This window comes from Asparagus officinalis, chromosome 8 (genome assembly GCF_001876935.1).
Source record: "Asparagus officinalis chromosome 8, Aspof.V1, whole genome shotgun sequence".
In the NCBI taxonomy this organism is placed as follows: domain Eukaryota; kingdom Viridiplantae; phylum Streptophyta; class Magnoliopsida; order Asparagales; family Asparagaceae; genus Asparagus; species Asparagus officinalis.
The window spans coordinates 24,350,033-24,373,082 of record NC_033801.1 but is presented as its reverse complement, the minus strand read 5'-3'; the positions used below and the strand labels follow the sequence as shown (position 1 = coordinate 24,373,082).

Here is a 23,050-nt window from a genome sequence, read left to right as displayed (position 1 = left end):
TCTCTCTCTCTCTCTCTATTAGTGAAATCTTCCCCCTCCTTGCCCTGTGGACGTAGGTACATTGTCGAACCACGTAAAATTTGGTATCTTGTTGTGTGGTGCTTGTGTTTGGTTGTTGATTTTGTTCTCCTATCTTGTTCGTGTCCTTCGATTCCGCTGCGCACAACAAGTGGTATCAGAGATTCAGGTTGGCTTAGGGTTCAATTTGGAGGAGAAAGCTAGGGCTTCTACAAGAGGATTTGCTGCAGATTCTCGTTTGAAGATTGGATTGTCAATATGACCAAAGCAAGTACATTCGGATCATCCCTAACTAAGGCGATACAAGGTTTGAGCATTACTAATACAAAAAATGATGTTCAAAAATTTGATGGCAAGATAAATTTTGGATTGTGAAGGTGTTAAGTGATGGATGCATTGGATGCTCAAAATTTGGAGGAGACTTTTGAATTATAAGAGAAACCCAATGATATATGGAGTATAAGGTTTGGAAGAAAATAAATAATAGAGCATGTGGAGTTACTAGATTGTGTTTGACGCCGGATTTGATTTATGATGTCATGAATGAAACATTGGCGAAACAGTTGTTGGAAATACTAAATGACAAGTATTTGACGAAGAGCATTGAGAATCGGCTTCATTTAAAGAAGATGTTTTACTAATTCAAAATGAAGAGGAGAGTTTCCATTAGAAAACATGTCAATAATTTCAAAAAATTCCTATCGGATATGGCCAATGTGGATATCATAGTAGAGGATGAAGACAATGCAATGTCGTTATTGTGGTCGTTGCCAAAGGATGACTATGGCACTACTGGATACAGGACTTTTGGCGACGGACAAATCTGTCGTCAAAAGTCAAAAATTCGTCGCTATTACTTTTGCATCGGAATAAAAAGAATTATGTCGCCAAATTACCGTCTATACATTAGGGGTAGTTAATAGGACTTTTGGCGATGGAAATTCTGTCACTAAATTTCACCGACGAAAAATCAGCGACGGACTTTCCGTCGCTCTTTTCTTTTAAAGAAAAAATTTATATTAGCGACGGATTTTCCGTAGCTAAAAAATAATAGCAACAGACATTCTGTCGCCAAAAGCGTGTCCGTTTTCATTTTCACGTGTCCGTTTTCCATCACTAAATGTATCTTTAGCGACGGCCAATCCATCGCTAATAAAGACTGCAATTGTTTTTAAAAATATTTTGAAAATTGAAAAAAACATGTACAATAATATGATAAATTTAAAACCTTGTTCAATCAACAATATAATATTCATTCCCACGCATATATAACACATATATTTCAATAAAAACAAATAAAAATATCCTGACATAATAAATATTGTTTATACAGCACACACCCATTGTTTTCAAAGTTAAATTATACAAATCAATCCTCCTGATCATCATCATCCTCCTCATCACCAGCTCCATCATGTCTAGAAGTCTCGGCTTGTAAATATAAATCAAACGTTAACAAGAGTTATAGAGCAAAACATCATCAAAAACTAAATTTTACAGTAAAGTAACAAATTATAAAACAACATGGTATGACATGCAAGTGTAGCAATATGAGAGAGTATCATGGCATAATCTTATGTATCATATGTTTCAGAGATAGTATCATGGCATATTCTTATGTATTATACGCACGTACGCACAATTTTTTTAACAACACACACACACACACCCTAACACCACCCGTAATTTTCTCACCACACACGCATGCCCCATCCACACGACCCTCAACGCGCACATACACGCACGCACGCACGCGTACACACACCCAATCCCCACTCCTCCCCTCCCCCACCATGACCAAACCTGATACCAACCAATCACATAACGACCACCATAACACAACACAACACCACAACACAACACAACACCACAACACAACACCACCACCACCACCACCACAAATCCCCAACCCCACCCACCAACCAACCACAACACCACAACCAACCCACTAACTAATACCACCACCACTACGTACGCACGCACCATCAATACCACCATCACACAAAAATATTATAAGTATATATTTTGAGCTTTGTGTTAGGGTTAGAGTTAGTGTTTGTGTGTAACCGTTTGTATCAATATGTATCGGTGTGTATGATATCATTTACTCACGAAGAAAATTCATAACTAAGTAAGAATTATATATTTAATTTATTTAATTAAAAAAAGTAAAGTATATATATTATCTGATCCGACATAAACCTTCTCCTATATGCCTCCTGGTGTTCCTGAGGCAGAGTCGACATGAACTGTGTGAACTCCAATTCTCTCTGCTCCTAGCGCCTCCGTTCTTCCTCCGTAATCCGCTGATATGTTGTTTGCTGCAACTGCCAATATTCAATCGCTTTCAACCGCTGCTCCATCGAGTCTTGATATGAACTGTTTCCCGGTGTTCCTAGTGATGCTGCAGACTCGTAGGTGCTACTAGACTCGTGCGGCCTCTGCTCGGATCCTCTCCACCGGTATCTATTCTTCCTACTCGGTTCAATGACCATATCGATGATGGAGTCCTCCTCCTCTCTACTTAGCCGGGCCAGAGTGCTAGAACCGACTTGAGACTGAGACATTTGCTCCTATAACTTGGTATGTAATTTCTCTTGCGATATATCAAAACAACCCGGGTAAGTCGACTTATTAATGATGCATTGTTATGAAACTGAATATACAAATGAACTGCTACTTACAGCCAGATCCTGGTTCTTCGCTTTCTTCTCTTCATCGGCATAATTCGAGCTCCAGGAAGTTAGAATACGATCTGTAAAATGTCTGAGATCTCCCCTTTCCTATTTTATTTAAATATATCATTAACCTATAACACATAAATTATACTCAAATTGACAACTTAAAAGCTAATATATTATATACCTCAGCCTCCAATTGATGATAATGCTGGCTGAAGGACCTGGAGCCCCTGTGATGCTTGTAACCGTCACGCCCCGCTTCCCAAAATACCCGGGAATCGGAACATGAACAAGCCCGCGACGTATTAGATTAAGGAGAATAAATAAAAATAAACATTTCTCCTCAACCTAATACGCTAAACGTCCAGAAATAAATGTAAAGGCATGGGTCCTCGATCACAGATAGTAAGAATATAATGAATAACACAAAATAAAATAATACATATCGTAAATAGAATAACATCTGAGACACAAAGTTTGGGTCAAACATGTCCTTATTATAAAACTATCCAACTGAATACTGAAGAGATATAAAAATACACTGATCAAAAGGGAATGAAAGGAAATACTACAAAAATAACTAGGACTATCAACTAATAAAAGAAAAACTAGGCTTCGACTTCTTCTTCTGCTCTGTCTGCAAAGTACTCATGCTGAGAATACTCGGGCTCTGGTGTATCTCCAAGCTGGACCTATCATTCCTCTAAATCTAACGTACACTAGAGAAAATAGGTGTACGTCTGCGTGCATGACACACGACAAGATCCCACAAAACAAATAGAGTGAACGAAAACCCAAGCGAAAACGATACAATGATAGAAATGACAAAAGGACGTGCAACTAGAAATCCAACAAAATCAACATGCCAAAACACTACTAAAACATGATGATCATAAGGCTAATTGCACACTATAACCGGGTTGAGTACTAGCCATCCTAAAACTTACTGGTCCACATCTCAAATAAAATCAACATTCATATCACCGGATAACTGACTGTTCACAAATCCTCTACGCGCATCCACGAGTCGTATATTGACGAGTCGTATATTGACGAGGTCACATGCGACATCGTGCCGTTGGATGTTTGCCAAGTAATATTAGGCAATCCTTATTTATGGGATAGGTTTGCGGTCTACGATAGACGAGCCCAGAAGTATACGTTCACCAAAGATGACGAGCAATTCATCTTCCGTTCGGCATCTACTCCACAGAAGACGAGTTTGGTGACAGTGACTCAGGCGAAGAGGCTAGTGAATACTAGCAAGAGGTTCATATTGCTAGTTATTAGGCCTTATGAGGAGCAGCTGAGTAGGGTGTGCTTGACTACCTTGAGCAAGTTTCAGGAGGGCTAGCTTGACAGATTGAAGGCCAAATACGTGGACTTGTTTTCAGAGATCACGGGACTACCACCACGATGGGGTGCGGAGCATGAGATTATGTTGACCAACGAGAGTTCTTTGCTGAATATAGGTCTATGCCGCACATCTGTAGAGGAGTCCGAGGAGATCAAGAGGCAGGTTCAGGAGCTTTTGGAGACATGAGTGATTGTGCCGAGTTGTTCCCCTTGCGGGTCTCCAGTATTGTTGGTGCCTAAAAAGGATGGAGGTTGGTGCATGTGCGTGGATTACCAAGTACTCAACAAGATAACCATTAAGAATCGCTACCCATTACCACGGATTGGCGATCTCATGGATCAGTTGGAGGGAGCAAGGTTCTTCACAAAGTTAGATTTGAAGTCTGGCTACCATCAGGTGAGGATTCGGGAGGATGAGACTTGGAAGACTGCGTTCAAGACCAAGCAAGGCCTATTCGAGTGGTTGGTAATACCGTTTGGTTTGTGTAATGCTCCGGCTACCTTTATGAGGCTTATGAATGATTTGTTGCGACCCTTTATAGAGGACTTTATGATAGTTTACCTCGATGATATCTTGGTATACAGCAGGACCTGGGAGGAGCATCTTGTTCATGTTGAGAAAGTGTTTGAAGTATTTGCAGAACGGGCAGCTGAAGCTCAATGGGAAGAAATACGAGTTTGGGAAGGACGAGTTGGTGTATCTCGGCTTCATCGTGGGGAAGGGCCAGCGAAGGATAGATCCAAGCAAGGTGGCGGTAATCACAAAGTGGCCGACCCCTAGGACAGTGACGGAGATGAGAAGCTTCATGGGGGCTTGCTAGTACTTGAGTAAGTTCATTCGATATTTTTCGACTTATGTGGCACCTTTGTATGGCCTTACGAAGGCGAAGGTTCAGTTCGTGTGGGGTAGGGCGCATGAGGAAGCTTTTTAGCTACTAAAGAAGAAGATCTCGGAGGCACCGGTGTTAGCTTTGTCGAATTTGCAGAGGACCTTCGAGGTGGAGACCGATGCTTCTAGTTATGCTATGGGCGCTATGTTGATTCGGGATGGTAAGCTGGTGGAGTACCATTCAGAGATGTTTACGGGTGCTATTCAAAACTACCCCACCTACGACAAGGAGTTCTACAGAGATGTTTACGGGTGCTATTCAAAACTACCCCACCTACGACAAGGAGTTCTATGCACTTTATCAAGCGATCAAACATTACGGGTGCTATTCAAAACTACCCCACCTACGACAAGGAGTTCTATGCACTTTATCAAGCGATCAAACATTAGAGGGTGTATTTGTTGGATAAGGAGGTGGTTGTGCACTCAGATCACAAACCATTGGAATTTCTACATGCTTAGACGAAGCTGCAGCAGGCACGACACATGAAGTGGATGTCCTATTTGATGGTGTTCAACATCATTATTAGGTACAAGAGGGGAACGATGAACAAGTTAGTTGATATGTTATCTCGCCCACTAGTGAGGGCATTTTTGGTGGCGACGCACATTCAGCCCTTGGTTCCTTCGAAGTATGTGCAGATATACACATCCAGCAGAATTTTAGCAGTGTGTTTGAGCTGGTGATGGCTGGTCGAAAGGGGGAGTATGTGATTGGTGATGATGATTTGTTGTATCGTGGGACATCACTTTGCATTTCAGAGGATGACGACCGATTACAGTGGATTTGAGAAGCACATACATCACGTGTGCAAGGTCATTTTGGGATTCAGAAGACGCTCTTAATCTACGATGCCATATCTTTTCGCCAAAGATGTTGGAGGATGTCACTAAGTATGTTGGGGGGTGTAAGCTATGTTGTATCCCGAAATCTTCTAATAGGAAACGGGGTTTGTATCTACCATTGCCGATACCTTCGAGACCGTGGGAGAGTATTTCTATGGATTTCTTAGGAGGATTGCCGACGACCAAGAGAGGTCATGATTATTTGTTTGTTGTGGTGGACCGGTTAAGATGGTGATCTTGATTCTTTGTAAGAAGACCGTGACGGGAGCGGGTGCAGCGCAATTGTTCTTTGAGTATGTGTGGAAGCACTTTGGGTTACCGAATTCGATTATTTCCGATCAAGATAGCTGGTTTCTCGGATATTTTTAGGATTCTTTGTGGAGCTTGATGGACACTAGGTTAAAGAAGAGCACGACATTCCATCCACAAACAGACGGACAAACAAAAGTGGTTAATCGGACTATGGTGCACATGTTGAGAGGATACAATTCCAGGCATCCCAAGACTTGGGATGAGAGTTTACCATATCTTCAGTTTGCGTTTAATCGGGCTATTCATGGATCTTTGGGGAAATCACCGTTTGAGGCTTGTTATGGGTTTTTACCTCTGAGCCCGTTTGATCTCATGTTTTCAAGTGAAGCTACGACAGACGGCAAGGAAGGGAGTGAAAGGCAACGAGCTCAGTGATTTTTGGAGAAGATTGCACATATTCATGTCACAGTGGAAACACAATTGAAGAAATCACAAGCCAAGTACGAGGCGAAGCATGATCAGCATCGGGTTCCTTGTAACTTTGGCATAGGTGATATGGTATGACTGAAATTGAGTAAGGAGAGGCTAAAAAGAGAAGGGAAGAAGTTGAAACCTATATGATATGGTCCGTTTCGGATTCTCGATCAGATTGGTGATAACGTTTTCAGGCTGGATTTGCCACCTTACTTAGGCATGTATTCGGTGATCAATGTCGAGTATTTAAAATTGTTCGAGCCTCTATTACTGGATGATGAAGGTGATGACAAGGTGATCTTATCGCATGTTGAAGACTTGTGGTTTGATAAAGAAGAGCTACTGAAAGAAAATTGTATTTTGGAGCAGAAGATGACCACGACGAGGCGGGAGACGAATGAGTCATTTCTCATTGGACGTCAAGGTCAGGTTCCTAGTAAGGCTAAGTGGTTCAACAGGGAAGGAGGATCTCGCGAGTTTCTTCAGCTGAAGTTCTAACTTGAACGGGACTTCAAGTTCCTAAAGGGGGGACCCATGATACGGGTATATCTTCTCTTCGGAACTTAGTGATCCTCATGGGAGCTTGAGGATAGCTGATTCTCATGGTAGCTTGAGGATAGCTGATTCTCATGGTAGCTTGAGAATAGAGGTGTAAAACAGCACAGTGGAACGCAGGTTGAAACGTGGAACGAGATGGCGAATCGAAGAATTGAAGCATCCGTTTTTCAGCCCGTGAGTCGACTCATAACAGTCATGAGTCGACTCATCAGGTTGAGTCGACTCATCAGGTTGAGTCGACTCATGCCTGTCATGAGTCGACTCACGAAACCCAGCCGTTTGTCACCAGTCTCTGACGAGTCGACTCATCTCAGTCATGAGTCGACTCATTGCTGGTTTTGTGTTTTGTCCAGTTTCGGATGAGTCGACTCATCTCAGTCGTGAGTCGACTCATCGATGGTTTCCTGGTTTGTTTGGGTTTCTGTTTACACGTTTTCCTATAGGGTTTAGGCTTGGTTATTTACCACTTTGCCATCCATGTTGTTCCACATATAAAAGGGATTGTTTTAGGGTTTTAAAACGATCAAGAAAGATTAGATTGTACTTGGAAAATTGAGAGAGATTGTTCTTCAATTCTAGTGAGATTGTGAGATATTGTAAGTTATTTGATTCTCATAATCTAGAGAAGGTATTTTCCTTCGCCACACTGAATTACTCTTGTGTTATTGTTATTTTTTTTCAACCCATCTTTGATAATTCCGCGATCGAAGGTGCTCGCACGGCGACTCGTATCAAAATGTATGAGGTGCGAAGATATAATAATCATGGGAATTCCTATGTCATTATACTAGGAGATAGTGGACCTTCCCACTGCTCATTTTTGGGATTAAAGGAAAGTCTTAAATCTCATTTGTGCACCAATCCTTGACAGCTCAAATGTGAGCATTAGTTGAAATCTCCGGATGTTGAACTCTCGGTCGTTTTTTAGTTTTTAAAATCATAAATTTTTATTAGATTTGTAAAGTGGATTGATGGTTAAGCTATCTAATTTTTAATTTTAAACTTAAAATTGTAATTTATTTAAGAAAAAAATCCTACTTTTAAAAAACTCTATTTTCTGTTTCTTATTTCATAGCGAAAAGAAGTACTCATTGCCTTTTCCTTCTTAAACATTTAATCTATTTGTTAATAGATGATCTGTAAGTTATAGTCTACGAAGAAATATAATCAATCATCTCCCTTATTACACTAGGAGAACTTAACATATTCGAACAACATATAAACCAAAGAAATCAAAATAGTCTGTGCGAGCACGGGATTAATACTTGTGTAATATGAAAGAAATATAATCTAATTTTATTTTAATTTACTGTCATGCACATTGCTTGAGTGTGGTCTATGTTGGTGCATGAATTATATCTTAATCCATTATATAAGGAAAAAAACTATTATTTAAGGAAAAAAAACTCCTTTTTAGAGTTCTACCCCTATCTTACTCACGTTTTAAAAAAATTCCAATAATATCCCAAGAATTGTTTACGCAACTTTTAGTAATTTACAACTTAGTGGAGGGATGAGTTCCAATAATAATGCACGCATCCGTTGCTCCATAATAGTAAGGTGTAAAAGATGTAAATAGTCAAAGCAAACGTACCTTTTGACGGGCTTTAGTTGTAGCGGGCCAATATGCAGGCGGATGTAATCTAGCCCAGCCCACTAAGAAGCCTTAAATCCTAAAGCTGTTGGAGCTCGACCTCGCTTTCGATCTCGCTGCCTTCCGGCGAATAAAGCAGCGGCTGCGTCCTCTCTCTCTCTCTCTCTCTTTCGACCTCGCTCTCGATTTCAATCCAAAATCAAGTGAGCTTCTACTAGATCCCCGTAGTTTTTATTTTATTTTATTTTCGTCTTCGATTATATTCATATTATATCGATCTTGTGGCACTCTCTAGCTTTTATTAGGTTCGGATGCGTTCCACAATCTATAAAAGTTGAAATCGATTTCAAATTTTATAGATTTTGGGGCTAGAAACGTAACTTGGGGTTTTATATGCAAAAAGCACGAAGCTAAGATTTGGGCGCTTATGTTTTTTATTTATTTATCTTGACCTTGCGTCGATTTATGTAATTTGGGCACACCTACTGTATTGAGATATTAGATTTATCTCTAACATGGAGAGTTTTGTTACCTCTATCTAATTCTTCAATCCTTCTCTTGTTCGATCCTTCAGATTCATGCCTTTGTGCTACCGTTTTAGTTTTGCGAAGCTTTCGCGGCGACAATTCTGCTTCTTGTACCCAACTTGGGGATATCTCGTCTCCTAGAGCATGATGACAGCATATGTTTGGATTTTATTGTTATTATTTGGGCTTGTCCGTCACCTAAATTGCGTTTTAGATTATTTTTGTCATACCTCGAATGGTCTCTTTATGCTATGCGATGATGCTTATTAGCGTTTGTCCACGCAAAGCCCCAGGCATCCCCATTTGAGTAACTTGTTAGACTCGAGGAGAGTTTTGTTACCTCTATCTAATTCTTCAATCCTTCTCTTATTCGATTTATCTAGAGAAGACGCTTCTCAATCTACGACGTTTATCCACACCCTCATTCATGCAAAACGCCTTCGGTATTACTCTGATGTATGATGTTTTGAATAGTGACTTACCTTTTCAATTGGTAATAGACCTTGGAAATCATAGTGGCGCGTGCTGATTGACTACTAAGAGAAGCATGGAAGTTGGTCATACTTAGTTTCACAATTTTCAGTTGTTGTTTTATTGCATGTCCCTGGATGTTTGGCTAGAGAATTCTAAATCAAGTGCGAAAGAGATGTACTCTGGATGTTTTAACCTGTCTTCTCTAAAAAGTTTGGGCTTCCAAATTTGTGTGTGTAAGCCTGTATCCAATGGAAGCAAGCTTCTAGTTAACTCCGTGTTTTTTAATGTTCCATATCGACATCTCAAGGATCATCTTATTGAGGATATCACCTTTCTCTTTTGCTGCTTGATATCTAGGCTGCAAGAAACAACGGGTGTAAATTCTACCATAAAACTGTATTGTACTAGATGTTGTGAGCAACTGTTAATGCTTTATGCTCCTGTTGTTGCATTATAACTTTCTACATATCACCCTCACCATACATTTGCAAGCGAACATAATAAATGTTAAATAACAGATGGTATAGCCATACACTTATTTACTCTATAGCCTATACTAATATTCACATGATTATTGGACTATTAGCTGAATTACACATGAAGCTTGCTCATATGTCACGTGGCTCAAATCATATAGATACTATCACTAGTTTCCAACTGAATTTTGATGTTCTATGTAGCAATTTCAAGTGGCAGGAATTTGGTTCCCAGTTTTTCATGGTTGATATCATGTCTGTAGTTGGCAGGATAAATTTGATTAACTATTATGTTCAGATTATCTACCTACCTAAACCAAGTTTCACATGAAAAAGGTGCTTATGGACATATAGAGTTAAATTACGCAATGTAGTTTGTAATTATCAAAGTTCTCTCCCTCAAAAGAATTGCAGGTTTTTTGACTCTTGACAGAACGCGCATGACCATCCATGTTACTTACTAGTTTTTGAATATTTCTTCACCTCGAAGTAGTGGTTTAAATAATTCTCCTACCTAATATTCTTTAGATGTTGGGGGGTTTAATTGGCGGTCTACATGCCCATCTAAAAGTCCAACACAATATTTTCCTTGAAACGCGTAGGATAAAGTATACTATGTCCTCTCTGTGAGGAACTAATTATTTTGTCAAACAATCCTTTTAAGCATATATGAATAACGACCCATCATATTGCTATTTATGTTTAGTGTAAATATATTAAGAAAATATGGATATGTATTCGTTTATACATCATGCTGAACTACACGCATTGCAACCCTGTGTTCATTTAGGAACATAACAGTTGTTTTGGTGACACTAAACTTAGTAACTTACAAACATTTTCTCTCCGTTAGATACATTGTGCTTTTAAATTTCTTAATTTTAGTTAAAGATGTGATCGGCATATGTTTGGATTTTCTAACAAGTATATTATAGAGACCCTATAATAGGTTTACTTTTCATATTATCCTTTACTGGTGGAAGTTTGAATACTTTCAATGGCATAGACTATGTCGCAGGGATACAATTGTGGGTGCAGACATGGACATGGGTGCGGATACAGAACACGGCAAAATTGCAGAAGTTAGGATATGGGGACACGGCTATATACATATTAGAATTGATAATCTATAAGGGATTGATATTGTTTTTCATTCACATGTTCTGAGAACTAAAATTCTTGTACCATTTTTATGTTTCTTTTATTGAGTAGATTATAATTTGAAAAACCGCTCGTTTTTGAATTGGATACCCAAATGACTCTTTAGAATCATACTTATGAACTAGGCATGTGCTGAAATTAACTTGTTCGGAGTCTAACAAGTTACATAATTTTGAGGTTTAGTGTATGATAATACATTCAAGAAGTGTGTCATGAGTTTTTTTTAAAACTAAAACATATGTTATATAATGAGTACACATGTAAATAAATGTTTGTGTATTCAAGAAGCGTCCAAGGAGTGTCTGACACGGATACGAATATGAGAAGTGTTGGACACGGATACCACAACCTAGATGAAGTATCCAGGTAACCTAGGGCATAGATATGGTTTGGAAGGACCAGAATTGATAATATGACATGTATTCTGTTATTGTGGTTTGTGCTTATTAATTTGGTCTCTTTATCTTATTCTCTTGAGGAAACCTGAACTTTTGGTTTTGGTTACCTTATTTATAAACAAATGTCCTATATATTAAGATTTATAGTCAATGAACTAAATTTTTCCAGGTTCAATTCTGGCCTATATATATTAAGATTTATAGTCCATGTTGTTCTAAAAGTCATTTTCCCCTTTGGGAAAAAATGGGATGCCTGCTTCTTGTTTATTTTGGGGGTTATAAAGACATCTCCTTTTTTTTGTGGTGCTCTTTTTACCACCATTATTAAATATTAAGTCAATCAAGTTAATGCTTATTAGCTTTGGGACCTGGTGATTACTTTACAATCTTAGGAGTTAGGACATGTTTCTTTTCCAGAGAGTTTTGATCTATAGACAGCAAATTATCGCTGACACCATATGCTGACCAGGCTTAAGCATCCTTCTCTGCACCTTTGCATGTCTTGGTAACAACATATAAACAACTGCTTGCTATTTTCTCAAGGAGCAAGCACAGTAACCTGAGAGCTGAACGTAAGATTGTATAATCCAGGTTGTGCGTGTAGATGAGAAATTACTGGGAGAAGTGTTTATTTTCATGATATTAAGGTACTTTTGCAGCAGAAGGAGCATTCTTGTGTTGTGTTTTGTGTTCAAGTGTTTCTGTGGAAAGAGGCATGAGAGCATTTTCTTCCATTGTGTTCAGAACCAAGGGTCATTTGCTAAAGAAAACCCTACTAATCATTTTCCATTCATTGTGGCCATCACTTTGGATTGTCCCTGCTGTAAGCAGATTAATTTACAGATGAGTATTGGAGAATCCTTGGCTTCATGGAGAGCAGTCATAGAGATTTATTAAGATGGTTTAATCATGTAAAATAATTATAAAAGGGCGCACTTGACATGGATATCAGGAGCTACATCAGAGGATGCGAAACTTAGAAAATAAAAAGTTGAGGCGAGGATGAAGCTAGTAGTCTATAACAAGTTTAGATTGAATTCCTCTTAGTGAGCATTTTCTTTTTTATGATTAGCCTGAGCATTTTGTGTTTTTTATTTTTTACAAATTTATGGTCTACCTTCAGGAGCAAGAGTGACTTTTTTCGTTCTCTATTCTCTTCTGTAGTGGGCAATCTAGTGGTCCCTTCAGGGGTAATGCGGTTGATGTTCCCATTTGGACAGTTTGATTTCTTGGTAATAAATGGATGATAAGGCTTGATTTGCTACGTATAAATTGCTCCATTTGAACCAGTTGATCATAGGTATAACTATAAGCAGCTTAGGTTACTGCAAGTTAAACCCAACCAGTTGTTGTGGTGAATGTTATCCTGTAAACGGGCGTGCTCTTGGCAAGATTCTATAGCTTAGGATCTAATTACTGAATTAAACTCAGAAGCCCTCATGGACCCATGCAACATGAGTAATTATCTTGACGCCTTTGTGAAAATTGCTGATATGCTTAGACAAAAGACCAGCATTCCTAGTATATTGTTGTGCATTCTGACATTTGCTGCTTGAGCACAGTATGGAAAGGCAAAATTCCATTTCGTAGTTGACAGGAAGTCTTATTTTTTACCACTAAGTTTCTATTGATGAGCTTCATCTCTGTGGTTTTCACTTCTGAATTATAAAATTGTATTTATTTCCTTTTCAGTAAATGGAGAAGGGAATCATTATGTTACTACATGCTGTTTAATCTCTTTATGTCTTCATTAATATTTTGGCTTGAAGAACCTTTCATAGAAGTACCTTGGCCGATGAGTTATGGTGCTATTTGCTTCTGTTGGGAGCGAAGTAGAACACCGTAATTGATATTACCCCTGTAGGTTTTAGGTTGAAATTTGTTCCCTCTGTAACTTGTAAATGGAAAATTAAAATTTTATGCAAGCACAGGATTTAATTGAAGGGGGATTGTTTAAACTTGTAGGCAATGGATACTGGAAAAAATGAACGATTAAGGTTGCTTATCTAAGAGAAGATCTGATACAAACAGTTTATTTTTATACCATCCATTTGGGGGTGCAAATCTCTGTATCAGTAAAGCTTTTGTGCTTATATGCATATGATTACGTCTTTAAGACTATCCCGTTATTGTTTATCTTGTTATGATTCCTTCTTGCAATTCTTTATGTTTCTGTTCTCCATTTTTTCTTAACTGCCGTTGCCTTACCATCAGTAATTAATGGTTTTGCTGGCATGAGTAATCTCTGAGTATACATACCTCGTATTGTTTATCCATATGTCTTCATGTATTAATTTTTTCTCTCTTTTCCCAGGTACAATGTCTTCACCGATGCAAGGATCACCCCTTCCTGCCACCACGGATTCACTGGCCCAGGCCTTAGAGGCCAAAACCCCATCTGAATCTATATCCATTCTCTATCGCATACTTGAGAACCCTTCATCTTCACCGGATGCATTACGCATAAAAGAACAGGCAATCTCCAATCTATCAGAACTTCTCACCCAAGAAAAGAAAGCTGAAGAGCTTAGAAGTCTCTTGACCCAACTTCGACCCTTTTTCTCTCTGATTCCTAAGGCCAAAACTGCAAAAATAGTGAGAGGGATAATAGATTCAGTTGCCAAGATTCCGGGGACTTCTGACCTTCAAATCTCTCTATGCAAAGAAATGGTTGAATGGACCCGTTCTGAGAAGCGTACATTTCTCAGGCAACGAGTTGAGGCTCGGCTTGCAGCTCTTCTGATGGAAAACAAAGAATACCCTGAAGCCCTTACTCTTCTTTCTAGCCTTATCAAAGAGGTTAGGAGATTAGACGACAAGCTGCTTCTTGTGGATATTGATCTTTTGGAGAGCAAGCTTCACTTTTCTCTGAGAAATCTACCCAAGGCCAAGGCTGCATTAACTGCTGCAAGAACTGCTGCTAATGCTATCTATGTGCCCCCTGCTCAGCAAGGGACAATAGATTTGCAGAGTGGGATCCTTCACGCTGAAGAGAAAGATTACAAGACTGCTTACAGCTATTTCTTTGAAGCCTTTGAGGCTTTCAATGCACTTGAAGATCCTCGAGCAGTCTTTAGCCTCAAGTACATGCTCTTGTGCAAGATTATGGTTAACCAAGCTGATGATGTTGCAGGAATAATCTCATCCAAGGCTGGTTTGAACTATGTTGGTCCTGATGTGGATGCTATGAAGGCTGTTGCTGATGCGCACTCGAAAAGATCGCTGAAACTCTTCGAAACTGCACTTAGAGATTACAGGGCTCAGTTGGAAGAAGACCCAATTGTTCATAGGCATCTCTCTTCATTATATGATACTCTCTTGGAGCAGAATTTGTGCAGATTGATTGAGCCCTATTCAAGAGTGGAGATTGCTTATATTGCTGAGATGATTGAGTTGCCATTGGAGCATGTGGAGAAAAAGCTTTCTCAGATGATACTTGATAAGAAGTTTGCAGGAACTTTGGATCAGGGTGCTGGTTGCCTTATTATCTTTGAGGATCCCAAACCTGATGCTATCTTTCCCGCGACTCTTGAGACTATCTCTAATGTTGGTAAGGTTGTGGACAGTCTTTATGCTCGGTCTGCTCGGATTATGGCCTAAGGTTCGTTGGTGATTACTCGCAGTTGCCACGGCTACTATTATATATTTTAAGTTTATGAATTATTGTAACATTGATGGTTGTTGGATGGCTAGATACTCAGTTTCTTTCTGTTCAAGTCTATTTGCTTACTAACTATTGCAACATTGATGGTTGTTTGATGTCCTGATACTCGGTTTCTCTCTGTCTGTGTCTATTTGCTCACGCTTTTGTCTGCCTAGTTATTTCGTTATGACAATGCATTAGAAACTTGCATACTTAGGCCATTGAAAAAAAGAGTAGCAGTCCGAGAATTTATGCGGTTGGCTTCTTGCCGCGTACAGATTCGTCCATCTTATAGGAGTTTCACTAAACTCCCAAGTTCTGCCAGCAATATTCGAATTAGTTAGGTTGTCATAGGTTTTGATGGTATAATAATGTTGTTGGTTTTGAGTCTAGTTGCAGTTAAAAGTGAGTGGATGTTGCAAGCATTTTAAAGAGAACGAAACTCTTGAAATGGTCTTGCATACAAAAGCCTGGATCCTTAAAGTACTTACATCCATGCATAGCTCAATATATCCATGCGTTGCTCGAACATCAGAGAGTAAAATTACAATAACACTTGCCAGTTGCTATCAGCGAGACAAGGGTTCAAAGAGTACGGTTGAACAATCGGTCGGTCAGTTCGATTTTTGGCCAAATTTGGTCAAACCGAAGAGAATTGCCTATCATTCAAAACCGAACCGAGCCAATTCAAATCGGTTTGGTTCGGTTTGGGTTGGCTTGTTTGGTCTTCTCTTGGGTATAAATGTTATGTCCAAATTCAATTTCACCTTTAATCTGTTGACGAAGAAAGAAATCTCCTACAGTTTGATGTTCGAGTAAAATTACAATAACACTTGCCAGTTGCTATCAGCGAGACAAGGGTTCAAAGAGTACGGTTGAACAATCGGTCGGTCAGTTCGATTTTTGGCCAAATTTGGTCAAACCGAAGAGAATTGCCTATCATTCAAAACCGAACCGAGCCAATTCAAATCGGTTTGGTTCGGTTTGGGTTGGCTTGTTTGGTCTTCTCTTGGGTATAAATGTTATGTCCAAATTCAATTTCACCTTTAATCTGTTGACGAAGAAAGAAATCTCCTACAGTTTAATTTATTGAAATTCATGAACTATCAAATGCTACTGAATATTAGATGTAAAAATCAGAATCTAATTCCTGACAAAGCTTACATAATATTTTTAGAGAAAGCTTACATAAAAAATTAAAGTGATCTTAATCTGATAGACAAAGTAAATAAAAAATATGTAATAATTTGGATGTTGAGTATAATTTCTATAAAATTATAAGTCTGATCCAAAGATTCTCTTGCATTATGTGTATCAATCAAAGAGAAAAATCAAGAAAATATTAGAATCAACATTATAGTTTAAATTTCTCATCTCCAAAGTGGATTGGTCCAAACTAGAAGAAGCGAATAGATAATAGAAAGAGGTAGACAATCAGATAGGATGAAAAGCTCTAGAATTAAAGAGGACATCATTGTTGGGGTATTTTATCGCTATCAGGTCTCATGAGAGAAAAAGATATCAAGCTGTGACGAAACAACTCTATATGAATTATGGCAGGTCAAATTTAAGCGGATGTGGATAGTAACTAGAATGTGTAATACAGTTCGGTCGGTTCGGACGGTTCAAGTTGAAAAAACTTCAACCCGACAGGAACCAAACTTTAGTGAAAACCGAACCAAATTGTCAAATTTCGGCCGGTTTGCTCAGTTTGAACTGAAGAATGCTCACCCCTATCAAAGAGGATAAAACAAGCGGTAGCAACATATGAGAGCAGCTTGCCTCTACAATTCTAACAGGTCAACTGAAGTATGAGAGCAGCTTGCCTCTACAAACATAAGTTTTCCTCAACATCCTCAGCTATATGTCACAGTAATGCAAGCCGCACCCCCTATGTAGTTATTTGTACATGCAAAACAAAGAAAGTGCCCCGAGAAATTGAGGCCTAAGTATGAATCTCCTGATAAAGACGTGATGCTAATTTACATAGGTGGACGATATCCACAATGCACGAGTGTGAAACTCCTCTCATATCTAATCAAATTGAGAACAGAAGATTAGTTTTCAGAATCAGAGCCAGAACCCTGAATTCGCGGTCTTGTGAGTTCATTGGGGCCTTCAATCGTATTTTGTCCTCTACGCTGTACTGGTTGGTGGGCTTCCTTGACTATCAGATTTGCTGATTAAAAACAGAAGAAAATTGGTTGGTACACAGCAGAGAATTAAAATTAGTTTTAAGCATTCTACAAGGTACACGAGAAACTACATTACTTGTACCACAAAAGAAAACACCTTAGAGGAATGTTAGCATAATATTTACCTATACAAACAAAAGAGGTACCTAGAACACGAACTTGCTAAATCGGCACTAAGCAGTAAACATTTACACATAAATGATAAATCAATCAAAAAGTGTGTGCAGTTATTACCGAAAGACTATACTTTAGAAAGGTGTCTCAATTTGGGTATTCCATCCATACTCTTCAACTCTCAGAAGTTAGGAAATTATTTCAATCTTGCCCCTCATCACTGATTGCTCAGGTTGTGGAACATTAGAGGGTTACTACCCCCATGTATGCATGAAGTTAAGTAAAGACTTGCTAGATAGATTTCCCTACTTCCTACATGTATTTAGTCTTACAAAAAGAAGTTAATCCATAGTGGCACTGGCCAAAAATTTGAGTCAAACTTAGGGGGTTAACCAATCATAGGTGACAAGGACAATCCACCTTTTAAATCACTCAAAGTTGTTAACAAAACCCATTTACAGGGGTTTTAAATGAAGTCAAATACCCAGTATTTCACCATTTTAAGATAAATATCCTAGAGTATTTTTTAACACCCGTAAATTGTCAGACACATTTAACAAGTATACTTAATGGTTGCTTTTATCTTTTAATGGTTAAGAATTACTATTCCTCCCTACCCTTTTACAGTTTTCTTTTTCTCTCTACCTCTTCAGTTTTTCTTCCTCTCCCGTGGTGTTTCCTTCATTCATAACCCTCATATCAAGGCCAGATAAATAACTCAAAGGAAGATGATGAGATGTGAGGATTTAGTTTTCACTTGAGGATAAGATTATCCAAACATCACCATGTGAATATCATGGTGATGTTATTAGCGATATTTAAAAGCTAACAAACTTTTAGGGTATTTTTCTGTCAAAAAATATTTTAATGCATTTATCATTAAAAAATGGTGAAAGCAGTAGGGATATTTATCAACAATTAACACACTTTAGGTAAAAACCATTTTGCTAATTGCTTGGGCACCAAGTTTAATTATGGCATCATTCACAAATACATATTGTAGAAAATAAAAACGCAGCTTAGAGTTCAGGAGGAAAAGTAAAGGAGTAAAACATAAATGTGAAAACAAGCAATACAATTGACGTCTGGGTTGTAAGAAATAGCACTTGATCAAAACAGATCTCACAAATTTCCACACCTAAAGTAAGTTTATGCATACCTGTACTCGCAAATCTTTTAAGCATGCCCTTTAAGAATTCAATTTCTCCTTGATGTGAAATGGTAAACTTCATCTGAAGTTTTAACAATGTAACATTAGTACTTAAAATAAAGGTTTATGCCAAAATAATACATGGAAATAGTAACTGTAAATTTCATGACTAAACACAGTAATATCATAGCAAAGAAAAAGCAAAAGATGATCAAATAAAAACGTGTTACCAATCCAGGGGGGAAAAGAAGAAATAAAAAAGAAGAATACAATTGTAAAACCTGATAAACATTTTATTTGAAATAGTAACCGCAACAAATCAAGATCATAGTCAAGGAACATACGATCTCTCTTGTAATGAAATCATGTAGCTGATCTAGTCTGTCTTGATGTTTCAACAGGAAGGGGCGCAGATGCCTCGAATATAGATGCCTTGCTCCCTAGAAGAAAATGGGTCATGTATCAAAATCATTAGCTAAAACTCAAAATAATGTACTTCTCAAAACTGTAATACAATTAGCGCACATCAACATAAGTAACACCCTACACGTAGAATAGTGGAAACCAGAAAAAAGAACTACAGAGCTCCCTAAACCCGCAAAGAAACATGATGAACAATCCAATTAATAAGTGAAGTGCAAAACTAAAAGCAAAGGAATGGCCATGATCCTTGTTCTGAAAAAAGGGCTAAGCGCCAGCTTAAGTGAAAGCGGAATAAAAACAAGCAGGGTTTCAGCTATGCGCTCAATTATGCGGACACCCGCTTAACAGGCCGATTTTTAAGTAAGTGCCAACATAATTTATTTATATGGGCGCTTTTTTTTCCTTTGTAATTTAATTGCGGGTTGAACCCGTTTACCCCAAAACCTGATGCAACAAACTAAAGTAAAAAAAAAATCCTAACCCTAATCAAAACTCCGGCCTTTGTCATTTCTGAACTTAAGCTTCTGTCTCCGACGAAACAGTGAAGCATCTATCTCCGACTAAGTTTCATTATAAGGATGATGAAGAAGACTAGATGATTTGTTTTTGATTTATGGATATTTAGTTTTAGTTTGAGTGCTTAATTTAACAACTTTTATCTGAGTATCTAGTTACTTTTGATGTGGATTGAACTTTTAAGTAGTTAACTAGTTATTATCTAGTTACTTTTGATGTGTGATTTGAACTTTTAAGTAGTTAAACAGTTATCAATTATTAAATTGCATGCTTGTTGATCTTTTTCTTAGTATATTTTTCATTTTCATGAATTTTGCATATTTTAACATATGATAAATAATAAATATATATTAAAAATTCAAAAATACATAATTTCACATAATCTGATTAATCAATGCTGACAATGCTTAATACAATTAATCATTAAGCGCTGTGAGACAATGCATAATCAAACAGTGTTTTTGAACATTGGCCATGATCAGCCAATTCAAATGGACCACCGACTTTACTACACTTCTATTTAGGAGTTACAGGAGCACGATTTATCAAATTGAAGCTCTTAAAAAAATGCATAAGATGTCCACCAGCATTCATCTCATGGATGGTCTAGTCATTTGGAAAATCACATTGTCTCAAGGTGGAATTTTTTACTTTAAGGTGGTTTTTTTTAAAACTTTCCAGGTTACTGTGCCTATTTTTATATTTTACTTTTGCCACTTTATGCTTCCTTCTTAACTTATCAGAATGCTTTGTTTTATTTAGAATCTTTATTAGTTATTTACATAAAAACATATTCTCACTGTTTGTAGGCATCTTTAACTTTTGATTGAGAAATGTCTCCTTCCTATATTCTGGTGGATTATGTAATTGTTTTACCTAGGATCTGGTGGATTATGATATTGTTTACCTAGGATCTTCAAAGGTTCGTCAGGGCTAGAATGAAATCTACCTGATGCTAATGCTTCTAATCTGTCACATTATGTCAGTCTAGTCACATTATTCCTTTAGTCACTTCTAGCGGACAAACAGACACCTCTTCCCTATTGATCCCACACACCAGACAGACTCAAAAAGAGAATCAGAAAGGAAAAAACGAAGACACAGACCAGATAGATTTAAAAAAGGAAAATGGAAAAGAGAACAAAAAACAACCACCGCCATCCACCACCTAATAAAGACCTAAATGAGGCTGGGATTTTTTTAAAGATACTCAACAATCAATCTCAATCAAATCAAATCTCTTCCAGAGAAAATGTGAAATACCACATTATTCAGTTCATGAAACACAACCTGCGATTAAGTAGAGTTTTCTTGATGCATTAATGTATAATACTTACTGAAAAGAGAACAGGAATTCAGTTTGTCCCTGAGTAAAAATCCGATATGGGATGACTCTGGTTATGCATCTAGAGGATCTCCGAGACTTTTATAATCAGCAATTTCCTAAGTTCTAACTACTAATCACAGCTAATTTTTAAATTTTTCTTGCTGCGTCAAGGAAGAATACATACATTACCAGATGGAAGTTGGAGCCAGACAAGAAACACGAACTTCATATGATAGTAAAGTGGGAACCTGCAAGATATTTAAAGTATAAGTTTAGGAAAAGGGTCATGCAATGAAAATCATTCACACCATAATGTATACCAAATTAAACCTACAATTCCAATTCAATTCACAGGAAGATGTTCCACCGTACTAATACCTATTATCAGAACAAGAATCTAAAGAGAAACTTGGAACTGTCCATAAAGTTCTCGTTTCTAATGATTGAAGTCACAGATTCAATAGGTACTCAATATGATCCAGGGAATTTTCTTCTTTCTAGAAGGGCTAGCATAAGCCACGTGCTTTTGTTCAAGGTGGGTAACTTCCACAAGAAGTATCAGTAGGATAGACTACTGTAAATGAGAAACCCATAAAGCAGGAAAATTATTTAGTATATGGCCATATGCATGAATTGCTTTTTTGTGATCTCATTAATTGATAGGTATATAATTTATAAAAATATTTTAGATGTATTATATAACCAAGAAATAAATGAATCTCAGGTAGAATAGCAGCAAATTTCTCAGGCAAATGCGTGTACCAGGAGAGAATTTTGTCAGAGAATGTCTCCACAAGGCTGAAAGATCCATATGCTGCAACACAAGATAAATATATTCTTAACTATCAACAACAAGTAGCAGAAACTAATGCCCAAGTATTACCATAAAGCACAACAAACATTAATTTATTTACAACTTAAAGCTGTTACACACAAAAACGAACAGGTCATGAAGAAATGTGGAACATGCTCTATAAGGGCCTGAGGTTGGTCCAATTTACTTGGAGCAGAGTTTTAGAGGTTCTGCTTGATTTAATGGGATTCAGAATTGGGCTTACTCCATGAAATATATTTTACGGGAAAGGCATTTGTTTGCAGCAATGGACCCAAGAAGGGATCAGATTTACAAAACCAAACAATTCAGATTTTGCAGTACACTAAGACCTTATTCACTTAGTTTCTTCCTAATAATCTTAATTGCTTTCTACAGGTCTCAGCAGCTAGAGTTAAACTTCCTCTCCAGTTTCAGTTCCAAATTTATTTCCCAATCATCTAGGACCTTCAATGTGACCTGCAACTAACCTGCCCAATATAAAAGCCATCTTTCTTGTTCACTTCGCTCTTTCTCCTCAATTGCCTTGAAAGTTGAGTATACAGGAAAAGCAATCCCCACTGTGCAGCTGTACAAACCAGATATGCAAGAAAAATATAAACATAAATAATAAAGATAACTGCTAGAGACATTGGGTTCGGCATTCACATGTGTGTATATATTCTTCAAATCCGGGCATTATATACTTGAAGTCAAATACTTACAGGTGAAAAAATATTATTAAAGAACGTATGCCTTTTTAATTTGAAACTTGAATATAATAAAAGTAGACTTTACCAAGCTGTTCTAGTTACTATGTTAGCACCAAGGGGGGAAAGCAGCAACTTCAGCCCAACCTGCAGAATAGACATATAACTATTCATAAAAGTTATAAACTACTAACTGTTACCAGTGTAATGCACATGACTTAGAATTAATGTTATTGCACACATATTTTGGCAGTATTATGATGTTATGAATAGCCATTCAAAATGAACACCTATCAATATCAATTTCTCATCGAGAAAAAAATTCATTAAAAAAATATATTTGTAACTATTTTCAAAATAAACCATCTCAATAGTAAATGAGCAAGATATGAATAATAGCATTAAGCCTAGAAATGCATGAATATAGCTTTTCCCAAGGTAGAAAGCTTAGGATTGA

At 37.7% G+C, this 23,050-nt stretch overlaps 2 protein-coding genes across 3 annotated transcripts in view; one reads left to right on the top strand and one right to left on the bottom strand.

Moving 5' to 3' along the window:
* LOC109819629 (26S proteasome non-ATPase regulatory subunit 11 homolog) lies at positions 8,752-15,486 on the top strand. Its single transcript, XM_020385407.1, has 2 exons — positions 8,752-8,871; positions 14,019-15,486. The coding sequence occupies exon 2, from the start codon at positions 14,024-14,026 to the stop codon at positions 15,302-15,304; it is 1,281 nt and encodes a 426-aa protein (XP_020240996.1). The 5' UTR covers positions 8,752-8,871; positions 14,019-14,023; the 3' UTR covers positions 15,305-15,486.
* The window catches only part of LOC109822375 (HVA22-like protein k), a 12,261-nt gene continuing 6,316 nt past the window's right edge, over positions 17,106-23,050 (bottom strand). Inside the window, exons 2-8 of one of the 2 annotated variants that reach the window (XM_020388569.1) lie at positions 22,682-22,740; positions 22,375-22,472; positions 21,835-21,886; positions 21,257-21,320; positions 19,151-19,246; positions 18,816-18,888; positions 17,106-17,526 (exon numbers count right to left, since the gene is read on the bottom strand). In XM_020388569.1, the coding sequence (XP_020244158.1) occupies positions 17,405-17,526; positions 18,816-18,888; positions 19,151-19,246; positions 21,257-21,320; positions 21,835-21,886; positions 22,375-22,472; positions 22,682-22,740 (564 nt within the window). In that variant the 3' untranslated portion in view covers positions 17,106-17,404. Of the gene's footprint in view, positions 17,527-18,815; positions 18,889-19,150; positions 19,247-21,256; positions 21,321-21,834; positions 21,887-22,374; positions 22,473-22,681; positions 22,760-23,050 lie in introns of both variants that reach the window. The other variant, XM_020388570.1, reaches the window with a different exon arrangement.